The following is a 12,019-nucleotide window of genomic DNA, read 5'->3' on the forward strand; positions in this document are numbered from 1 at the left end:
TAGGAAAAAACGAAAACAGCCAGATACCTCAAAATCCCTCCGCTTTTCATAAATTGGGATGATGAGTTTATAGATGTCTGCGATCAGCTCGTAGCGTTCTGCCTTCCAGAGTCCATCTGCACACTGCTCTAGAAGCTCCATCAGTACATCCTGATCAAAGAGAATGTCACAGGCCAGAGAAGAGCGTTATGGAGAGTATGAGAATGTATGCCTTCTGAAATGCACAGTCTAAGACTGCTAGAGGGAAATTTCAAAAAAGAAACAAAATTTTTAGATACTAATTCCATGTTTGTCTTGGGAAGCTATTTTTTCCAACCATGTTCACATGCGTAAATAAAAAAGGGTTTCACATTACTTGACTGCTTTATTAGTAACTTGCATGGAAAAACTGACATGGTTTTAAATGGGCTCTCAAATTTTGTTCTTAGTTCTCTTTTTACACATATAATTTAGAAATTTCTTTTTCCTTTTTAAAAGACCAATGACAAGGTTGAAATGTGGAGTTACTAGCATGACTTCAACTCCAACTAAACATCTTGAAGGGGTGTGGTGATGGAGTGTGGGGGTACCATGCCTGTACCATTTCTCTTTGAAATTTCTTTCTAGTCACTGTCTTTGTTAGCATCCTTGGACTTTTGAGGAAGGTAACACTACCCATGGCTCAAGAATCAGAGCATGGGCTCAAATTTATACTAATAAGTGGAACCCGCTTCTTGGCCACAGTCACTGCTTCATCATGGGAGACCAGTGACCAGGCCAATCAGTGTTAGTTTTAGGACCCTAGCTTGGAATGCTTGGACAGATATACTCCCACCAGACAGGATAGAAAGAAGCAGCATAGAGCCTAAATGGGGCTGTCATACACCTCATGGCCACAGAAGGTCTCTCTGCCTTAGTAACAGAGTGAAGAGGCCCCTTCTGCCCTGGCAAAGTTGACTTGTATCAATGATAACTTTGTTAAAGGTTTGGCCTCACTCAACTCAATCTCCATAGAATTTCCCAAAGGGATCCAATACTAAAGTTTTTTCTTTGAATACATCTAAGTGTTGTTTCATTAATAATGTTGAATAAATTTTTACATGCATATATATCATCTGAACAGCTTTGGTAATGTATCTTTTGCTCATTTTTTGTGATGGATTTTTTAATAATGGAATTTGAAAATTCTTTATGTATTCTGGATAAAAGTTCTTTACCGAATTTGTCTCTGAGGCATAGAAAACCTAGTCAGTGAAATAATAACAGAAAATTTCCCAAATGTTTGGAAAAGTATGGACATCCAGGTATGAGAGGCATTTAGAATCTCAAACAGACATGACCAGAAAAGAACCTTTCTATGTCATACTATAGTTAAACTGTCTAAAGTACAGAACAAAGAATATTGAAAGCTGCAAGACAGAAGTGCCAAAACACTTATAAAGTGAAACCCATCAGAATAACATAGATTTCTTAATAGAAACTCTAAAGGCCAAGAGGGTGAGGAATGATGTATTTTCAGCCAAGAAAGAAAATAACTGCCTACTTAGATTACTATAGCCAGCAAAGTTATCTTTCAGAACTGAAGATGAAATTAAAACCTCCCAAGATAAGCATAAACTAAAGGAACTGCTAACCACTAAACCAGCATTTCAAGACATTTAAAGAAATTCTAAGCACAAAAGAGGAAGCAAACACAATCACAAGAGCACAGAAAATAAATCTTACTAGGAGTAGATAAGAAAATGAGACCTAAGGAAAAAAACATGATTGATTCAGTTATTTATGAATTATTAATTAATTCATCTCTATGATAAATAAGAGAAAGATGATCAAAACAACCAGAGGAAAAAACTAAAACCAATAAAATGACTACCACACACCTTTTCATACTACCCGGAATTTTCCAACTAATGGTGTCTTTTGAAGATTGGATGTTTTTAATTTTAAGTCCAATTTAACAAGGTTTAATTTTCTGGATTGTATTTTTGATGTTCTATCTAAGAAGTGCCAAAGCCAATGTCTCAGCTTGGCACCAGAATCACGAGCCACCACACAGCTTCGTAGGTTCAAACAGCAAATCTTTATTCCCGCTCTCACACCGCCTCCATACAGGTCCAGGGGCAATCGCGTTCTGCCGTCTACCCCCACAATTCACCTACTCCACGAGGCTATCTCCAAATCCCATTTTAATCTCACGAGAACTCAACGGGAACAAGCAGCAGGAACACCCTAATCCCAGCAATAATCTTCAACCTCCAACTTCCCTAAAACCCATTGTCTTAAACTGGCAACGCCTTAAACTCAAGGAGCTTCCTCAAACCTGATCAGCTCTAAACCCGGATCCGCCTTGGTCCTTGAGCAAGGTCACCTTATTAAAGCATGCATGCAATGTCCCATCGAATGTCCTCTAAGCAGCATGGGGTATGCTTGGCAAGGAAATTTCGATGTGTCATTCCTACTTGGTAATGGCCCTCAGCAAAGAAGTACTTAATCCAAGCTCATAGATATCTTCTCCTGCTTTCTTCCAAAAGTTTTATAGATTTATATTTTAAGACTCTAATCTACTTTGAGTTATCTTTGAATGAAGTGTGAAGTTCTTTTTCTTTTTTCCCATATATGTATGCCCAATGTTCCAACCCCATTTGATGAAAGTCTATCCTTTTATCCTTTCTCCATTGAATTACCTTTGAATTTTTGTCAAAAATCCACTGACTATGCATGTGGGTCCATTTCTAGGGTTCACGTTTTGTTCCACTGATACCCCTTTGTCAATATAATGCTGTTTTGATTACTGCTATGGCTTTATAAGAAAGTTTCTCCAGTGACACTGCTGACACCTTGGTCAAGTGTCTGTTGCAGGGGCTCTCTTGTGCATTGTAAGATATTGTTATCAGCATTCTTGGCTTCTGCCTACTAGATGCCAGCAGCAGTAGCATCTCCCCTTTCCCCAAAGTCATGACAATAAAAAATGTTTCCAGACACTGTCAAATGTACGCTGGGGGTAGAAGAGGCTGTGTGTGCAAAACTGTCCCCAGTTGAGAACCACTGCTCTATAGTAATCTTGAAGCTGGTTAGCATAAATCTTCCCATCTTTTCAAAATTGTTTTAGATATTCTAGTTCCTTTTGTTTTTATATGGACTTTAGAGTCAATTGTCAATTTCCACCCAAACTCCTAATGGGAATTTGGCACTGCTTTGAATCTATAAATAAATTTAGGAAGAACTGACCTTTTAACAATATTGAGTCTTCTAGAGATTATATAAAATAATTTAATAATATAGTAAAACCATGACATAAATATCTCTAAATGTGAAGGTTAATTGATTAATGTATACTAATCTTACCTCCTATGATTCTGCTAATCTGATTTATCAGTGTAAGTAGCCTCTTTCGTAAATTCTTTTTCTCATGTGAATGTTCAGCATGATGTTGAATACCAGTGGTGAAAAGAGATATTCTTGTTTTGTTTTGAAATTTAGGGGGAATTTCTGTCTCTCATAATCAAATATATTTTTTCCCTAGATAATTAGAGAAGTTCTTTTCTAGTTCTAGTTTTTTTTAAAAATCTTGAATAAATATTAAATTTTGTCAAATGCTTTTTCTGCATCTATTGAGATGTCAAATGGTTTTTATGAATTTATTCCATGGATATGATGAGTAACCTTGATTGATTTTTCCAATTTCAAACCTACCATTCTTCGTGGAATAAACCCCACTTAGTCATAATGCATTTCTCTTTTTTATATTTTGATAGATTAAATTTGCTAATATTTTGTTAAGGGATATATATATATATATATATAATTTTTTAAAGTATGCTTATATCCTCTGTAATATTGTAAATGAAAAGTAAGCTCTATGTTTTCCATAAGTGGTCTAATGTTTCATTAATGGTTTATAGAACCAAATAAAATAAGCATTTTTAAAGCAGTTGTGAATCAACTTACTGGAAAATACTATCTAAGCAAGATCATCTAACTCCTGTCCTATTTGTAATAAACAAATAATAAAATTGTCATCTGTGTGACTGACTTGACACCAATGCTTATAAAAGATATGCCATTTGCTTCAGGCTTTTATTATAGATCTCATTAAAGTCAGATATAGTGACCACTACCACAGCTATAGAAAAAGAAGAAATCAGAGAAGTTTCTAATGTTATCTTTTTGTCCTTTGCTTTTGTATTATGGAGAGGCATGCCTTTCTTACTTTTGTCTCAAATCTTTTCCAATAGACAACCTATGCACACTAAGTATGACAAATTCTGTGTTCTTTTTTTGTTGCTGTTCTTGTCAATGGACCTTTATTTTATTTATGTATATGTGGTGCTGAAAATTGAACCCAGTGCCTCAGACATGCTAGACAAGTGCTCTACCACTGAACCACAACCCCAGCTCAAATTGTGTATTCTTTTTATGCTCTTGCTTATAAAAGTTAGATAAAAGAAAAACCTATGAAGAAAATTGTAATGCATTCTGCTGTCATATATAAGTAAAAAATTAATTGAAAAAGAAAAACATATGAGTATACTTATATAATTTCAGTGATAGTATTCTTACTTCTCCACATTTGTTAAATGTATGAAATATATATAGGTATTACCTTTATTAGTATTTATAAAGACCAATAAAAATTTAACTATTGAAATGCTCTGATAAATAGTAAATTTTCTAAGGTAATTAATAGGTCAAATAAAGAAACCTCTCTTATTTTAATCATTGCTTTCTAGTGTGTTTTAATTTTTTAAATTATCTTATTTCTACTGGGTTATATAATATCCCACAGGGCCACATACATTTGGGTAGTTACATATTTCTGACTTGTTTCTATTTTTCTTAGTAATATTAGCCATATTGCTAGATAGAAATAACTGTCCTTGGCTATAGGGAAATGAGTTGAATAAGATGTCCTTTATTACAGAGTACTTTATTTCTTGCATATATTTGTTCAAACATACTGCTGGTGGCTATTAATTGAGCACTTTCATTCCCAGTGGTGGTACAGAATTGCAGCAGAGGTGGAAGAACTCAGAAAACTCAATCTCATCCCAGGGATGAGAATTGCACAATCAAGGTATTCTGATAACAAAACAATCAAGGTTATAGAATTTTTTCTTACTTTAAAACTATTCTTTTTCAGTGACTTCAATACTTATTAAAGTACTAAAATGAACAAGACCGGTACTTTGAAGTACTGATTGATTAATCACTTGATCCCATGTAAGAACAAAAGAGAATTTTTAAGGTTACTGTGAAATTTCAAAATACTAGAGATCTATCTTAAATTTATATTATTCCCCTCAAGTCTCATTTGAGTGTATCCATTTGTTTTTTAAAGGGGGGGTGTGTCTTTAGATGTTTTTTCCTTACTAAAACAGAATAATTTATTGAAAATATTCTAAGGTGCCAGGCACAGGAGCACAAGCCTGTAATCCCAGTGGCTAGGGAGGCTGAGGCAGGAGGATCACAAGTTCAAAGCCAGTTTAATGAGGTCATAAACAACTTAGCAAGACCCTGCCTCAAAATAAAAAAGGGTTGGAAATGTGACTTAGTGTTTAAGTGCCCCTACGTTCAATTCCTGGTACCCCCCCGCCCCCCCCCCCCGCACCAAAAAAAAAAATTCTAAGGTACAAAAAAGAAAACGGTCATCTGTCACTTCAACAAAATATTTAATTTGTAGGTCCCCAATAATGATCATTTTAGTGGCATTTATACAAGTTCTAAAATAGCAGCTTTTAAAATTAAGGCAGTGTTGTTTTATTCTTATCTATTTTTTTACTGCTACTCTGTTAAAGTTCACAAGAGTAGTTTCAAACTAACAAACCTTCAAAGGCTTTTGTAATGCAATGTAAGAAGAGTTAACTTGAACATTTTTCTCAATGTTTAAAAAAATATAGAAAATGTTATTGTATTCAAAATCAACAAATATCTTGCATTTTGGAGTTCTTAAAAATAATAATGGTGCTTGAAATTATAGATGCTATTATAATTAGAGTCAGTTTTAGACTATTAGCCCAAATTAGAGGGAAACATGAGAACCACAAATCATTTATATTTGATATTTAAGTTTATTTTTATATTTTATCTTGAATATCAGTATGTCTTACATTCTTGGACTTTGTAACACTATTAAGTCACCAAGTGATTTAAATTGAAATGAGCCTAATATAAAAATGTGATTCCAGAGAAGAAAAATTTAATTTCTTCTTAAGTCTCAAAGCTAGTGGAGGGAAATTGGTGGTCTTGGTTTTTTACGTTTATTGTTTCATGATTTTTTTAAAAAAATGATTTATTTTGTATAAAAAGCATATCCAGGTGGTTATTTTAGGATTTAGGACACATCTGCAGTCTCTTTCTTGAATTGTTTTCTTGATGTTCACGGTGTGATGAATGAGCATACTGCTGCCTTCAAGGACCCAACTGGAAACCTGTGGCCTTTTATCTGCTGCTACAAGCTTCCATTTGCTCAGTTTTGAGACAAATGGAAAAATCAAAACTCAAAGTACTATCTTTAGGCAAACACGAGTAATCAAAATGTGCCTTTTGAAGATATATCTAAAAGAAAAAAGTTGTGATGTGGGTCTGACTTTCATAAAACAATTTTTTAAGTATTTTGAGAATTGCTGTAATGGAGAACTTAGTAAATTGCTACTGTTTATATCTTAAAATTAAAATAGTGTGAATATATTTTAAGATGTCTGACCACGCTATAAAAGTAGAGATATTTAAGATAAGATTATAAATTAGGGTACTAGCTATGTTTTGTAAACTTTCATGAACTTAATTCTTATTCAAATATTTTTTTTCCTCAATGAGTATATTTATATTGTCAAACCTGGTAGACTAAAGGCAATAAAATTCATTGTCTTGAGGCTAAAAAAATTTTTTATAAGAAAAAAAATTATTCTTAGGTTTAACTTATACACTAATCATCTGGTCCCTTCTGTTATATTGGGCTTTTTCAAAGAGGAATACAATTTGTGTGTGTATGTGTGAAAAATTACAACTGATCCTGGCATGGCAAGGTCACACTGTAAATATAAACAAATGTTCAATGATCACATCCTATTTACTGACGATGGGATCAAAAAGCCCTAAAGATTCTTAATTCTATGCCATAGCAGAAAGTGAAGTGATTTAAATGCAATTTCATAAAAAACTGAAAATTCTTCTCAGTTATAAAAGTTATAACTATGTACCATTAGTATCACAACACTGATTCATTCATTCATTTATTTGAATGTTTGTTCAAACATTTTACCAAGCATTTACAATGTGCAAGGCACCATGCTTGACTATTGGGTTAACCTTTAAAACTAAATCCATAAGTAAAATTAAGTCTGTGTAATTTATAAAAATTGCTTGATAGATTTTTATCAATTGTTACAGCATATTTTGGAAGGTCTATTCTAAACAAAATAGAAATTTGTTTAGAAAAGAAGCCTTTGAAAACACTCACAGTCATCCTTTCAGAGCAGCCAGAACAGATGTACTAGAGATGCATGAGCAATGGGAAGGATGTGACATGCATGTAAGACATCAAAGAGAGGAAAACAGTGATTTCAAATGTGAACCTGAGCTACAAGTCACAGGGCATAGACTCTGAAATGACTGCAGCAGGGACGGATGGATTTAATAATAGTCAGTGGGTCTCTGGGTACTAAGGAGGCCAAATATCCTTCTCTCACAGAGCTCAGCACTTCCTGCTCTCCCAGCATCCAGAGTCCAGTGTGGAAGATGGAGCCATAAAGAGATTACAAGGATGGTAGTAAGTGCACTGATAAAGAAACTGCAGGGCATCAGTATTTGTCCAGAAATGAGGGAAAGGGGAAGCATGGAAAGCTAGAGAAATGATGACCGAGTCTTAAAAGACAGGAGAGTTTAGTGAGCAGAGGAAGAAAGTGGGAGTGGGGATAGAAGAAAAAGAGGGGACACACTCCATCCAGGTCCAGGGAACTGCCCAGGCAAACGCAAGGGAGTGACAAGTAGTTTGTGGGTTGGAGAATAAAATCTGAATCAGAGTGTGGCAAGAGAAGAGGCTGGGAAGGGGGGAAGGAGTAGACACAATAAACTGGAACAAAGTTTTCAATGCAAAGATACAATTACTAACTATTATAACAATGAAGGGTTATATAAGGAAGACGTTACTTGATTCTCAAAAGAGTCTGTCTATTCACATAAGTTATCAGATACATTTTAAATAGCCCTATATTCTGTCACTTCATAAATATATATCAAGAAGAGAGTATTGGTAGTCTCCTGAGTCAAATGATCCTAATTTGTAAATGAGATTTGAATACTTAGTTTTACTCTTATTTAGTTAAGCTAGAAACAGGTGGAAGGTTTAATAACAATAAACCTGTAGTCAAGCAGTTTATGAGCATTGATATCTGATGTATAAGTGATAAGGATAAATAAGCTCATTATAGAAAAACCTGTAATATTATATTTGATATAGAAAGATGGACTTCAACCAGAGAGACTCACCAAAATGGTTGGGAAAATTCAATAAAGCAAATGGAGCTTAGTAAATATTATGAAATAAATATCACAATTCTTGATGGTATCAAGAATTCTGATTCAGGAAGCACTCAAGGTTTATAATTTATCAATTCAAATATCACTGATTATGCAAAGAAATGGTAATATGTACTATAAAAATGAAGTGAGTACAGATTTTTCTAATAAAAAACTAAAAAATGGTTTTTACTGAAAAAGGTCAGTCCTCTCATAAAATCAGAGTGTAGATTACTGAATGCCAAAGCTTAATTTGGTAAGGTAAATTATTCAAGCTACTGTCAACTCTATATCTAGAAATTTACAGCTGGTGCATGAAGTAACAATTATCTGAATAGAAATAATAGACAGTAATCACAGAATTTGAGAGACCATATGTCAATACAAAATTATAATAAAAACAAGACAAAGTAACCAAACATTGGAGTATATATGAATTATATTCTCAGCACAAGTTCTACTTATTTTAGTTTGCTTTGTTTCTTAGCAATCACAGCACCTGAAAGCCAGAACTGATCCAGAAAATGGTTAGAAAGCTATAACCTTGAGCAGCAGTCATACAAAATGCTTTATGGTTAAATTGCCATGTTTAACATTTAAACACCCAGATTTTTTTTTTGTTGACATATGTAAAGAATTGGTTGAAGGGTGAGCTCAATAAACTCCATGCATACAGAAAGTATGCATTTTACTTTAGACTAGACTTAAAAAGATCTAAGTGCACGAAGTTCATAAGCCATTGAAGAAACTTTTAAAAATGTAGTTAGTTCCTTTTATTAAGTGTGACTTAGTGAAGGAGCTGAAGAAACAAACATCTATCTGTGGAAGTAGCATTTCTAGTGATGTGTGTGTATGTGTGTGTGTGTGTGTGTGTGTGTGTGCGCGCGCGCGCGCGTGCGCATGCACAAAAATACTCCTATGAACCTATATCTGTGCAGGGTATTTAATTTTTTTAAAAAACTTAAATGCTATTTGCTCCATCCTAGGATTGATTAATTCAATTTGAACCTTACCTATAAAGCTAGATGCTGTCTCAGAATCTACCATTTACAAGTATTTATAAACCTGTGAGCTGGCTTAGGCGATGGCTTAATGGCTTATATTATTCTTAATGGCTATTCTCATAGTATAACTCTAAATAGTAGAACAGTGTAACTTCTATTACATCCTTTCTCAAGATACAGTTGAGGACCACTTGCATCACTTTTTTCCAACTAGGATCCTGGTGCTGTATCAGACAAGAAGAGAGGAATCTCAGAACTGCATGGACCAAGTAGAACTCTGGGACCACAGGGAACTCAGAATCCTTTGATCTATACAGGTCCAGACTGTGAAACAAAACTGTAATTAAGAACTGGAGGGGCTGTGGCTATGGATCAGCAGTAGGGTGCTCGCATAGCATGTGTGAGGCACTGGGTTCGATCCTCAGCACCACATTAAAATAAATAAATATTGGGCTGGGGATGTGGCTCAAGTGGTAGCGCGCTCGCCTAGCATGTGTGTGGCCCGGGTTCGATCCTCAGCACCACATACCAACAAAGATGTGTCCGCCGAGAACTAAAAAATAAATATTAAAAATTCTCTCTTTAAAAATAAATAAATAAATAAATAAATAAATAAATAAATAAATAAAATAAAGGCATTGTGTCCAACAACAACAACAAAAAAAACCTGGATGTTTTACCTTAGAAAACTTGGAATGGATCCACCATTTGACCCAGCTATCCCACTCCTCAGTTTATACCCAAAGGACTTAAAACCAGCCTAGTATAGTGATGCAGACATTAATGTTCACAGCAGCTCAATTCACAATAGCCAAACTATGGAACCAATCTAGGTGCTCTTCAACAGATGAATGGATAAGAAAATGTGGTATATATACACAATGGAATATCACTCAGCCTTAAAGAAGAATGAAATTATGGCATTTTCAGGTAAATGGATTGAACTAGAGAATATCATGCTAAGTGAAATAAGCCAATCCCCAAAACCAAAAGTTGAATGTTCTCTCTGACAAGCGGATGCTGATCCATAAGCAAATGCTGATCCATAAGCGGGTGGGGCCATCGGGGTAGGGAAGAATGAAGGAACATTAGTTTGTGCAGAGGAGAGTGGGGGGGCTGTGGGGATGAGAAGGACGGTAGAATGAGACGGACATTATTATCCTATATACATGTATGATTACATGATTACACTATTGCAGTGACTCTGCTCCACCAGTGACTCTGTACAACCAGAGGAATGAGAAGTTGTGTTCCATTTGTGTACAATGTGTCAAAATGCATCCTATTGTAAAATGAAAAATAAATAAATAAATAAGGGTGGGGGAAGAACTGGATGTTTCTCTTTATCTAACCAAAAGCATATGGGAGGGAGTCCACTCTTGGGATCAGAGTCAGGGAAGGTAGACTTGGTACTAATAAAAACTCATCTGAGGCCTGCTACTAAGACGACGGTGCAGTTTTAGGTATCTCCCCTAAAAACATTACTTTAGGGGGCTGAGGATGTGGCTCCAGTGGTAGCGTGCTTGCCTGTCATGCGCTGGGCGCTGGGTTTGATCCTCAGCACCACATAAAAATAAAATATAAAGATGTGCCCTCTGAAAACTAAAAAATAAATATTTAAAAATTCTCTCTCTCTTAAAATAACAACAAAAAAAGCAACAACATTTCTTTAGGAGAGCATCAGAGACATTTAATTATACTCACTAATGCAGATTAAAAAGGCAATGATTTTTTTTTTTTTTTTACATTATGTTAGACACTCATTTTATTAGCTTTTCTCAAAACTTTGTTCTCCTGGCAGAGGACTTTGTCCTTGCTCTTTTTCTGAGTATCTAAGTAGCCAATAATGAACATGTACCTGGTAATCTGTTTTTTCATCTTTTAGAACACATTCTTCTTTCCCCTTCCTGTCAGTTTCAATTTTGATGACTTTATAACCCTGCTATGTCATATCCTAACTATACAGATTGTCATGTACTATGGACCTTGTTAAAGGTTTACCATCTTTATGCTTCAAGGACAGGGTGGCAAATTCATATTCTGAAACAGCTGATAAAGTGGTCCCTGTCACATGTTTAGCTCTTACTCAGACAGGGTGCCATTCATAAATCTTCCCATTAGACTCTTATGATTACTTCAACCCATTAGTCAGGTGAGCACATACAGGGCTCACTTTATTGTCTCTCAAGGATAGTTTACAGAAACTGTTTACCTTCAAATTTGTGATTGTTCTTGGCATAACTGCTCTCCTTATCTAATTCAAAATAAAATGCTGAACTTGAGAGGTCTGACTTGGCACTGGGTGCAAGGGTGATTTCTCCAAGAAGACAATACAGTCATGCCAATTTCAAAGAAAAATTCAGTCAAAATTTGCCTTGAAATGAGGTGCTCAAGCCAAGAACACAAGAGCCTGTTCCTTTGGTGAAAGGTTTCACACTTGAGAGTAAAAAGTAAAATAAGTGAAAAAAATCACCATATGTCTGGGCATTTCAGGATGGAGACAGTGGAATGGTTAATGC

General features: G+C 35.0%; 1 protein-coding gene across 34 annotated transcripts in view; it reads right to left on the minus strand.

Moving 5' to 3' along the window:
- Positions 1–12,019, minus strand: part of Dock9 (dedicator of cytokinesis 9) — a 286,979-nt gene that overhangs the window by 18,158 nt on the left and 256,802 nt on the right. For all 34 annotated transcript variants that reach the window (XM_078016277.1, XM_078016273.1, XM_078016264.1 and 31 more), the window contains one exon: positions 28–150. In XM_078016277.1, coding sequence (XP_077872403.1) covers positions 28–150 — 123 coding nt within the window. The remainder of the gene's footprint in view (positions 1–27; positions 151–12,019) is intronic.

Source organism: Ictidomys tridecemlineatus, chromosome 6 (assembly GCF_052094955.1).
Source record: "Ictidomys tridecemlineatus isolate mIctTri1 chromosome 6, mIctTri1.hap1, whole genome shotgun sequence".
Taxonomy (NCBI): Eukaryota; Metazoa; Chordata; class Mammalia; order Rodentia; family Sciuridae; genus Ictidomys; species Ictidomys tridecemlineatus.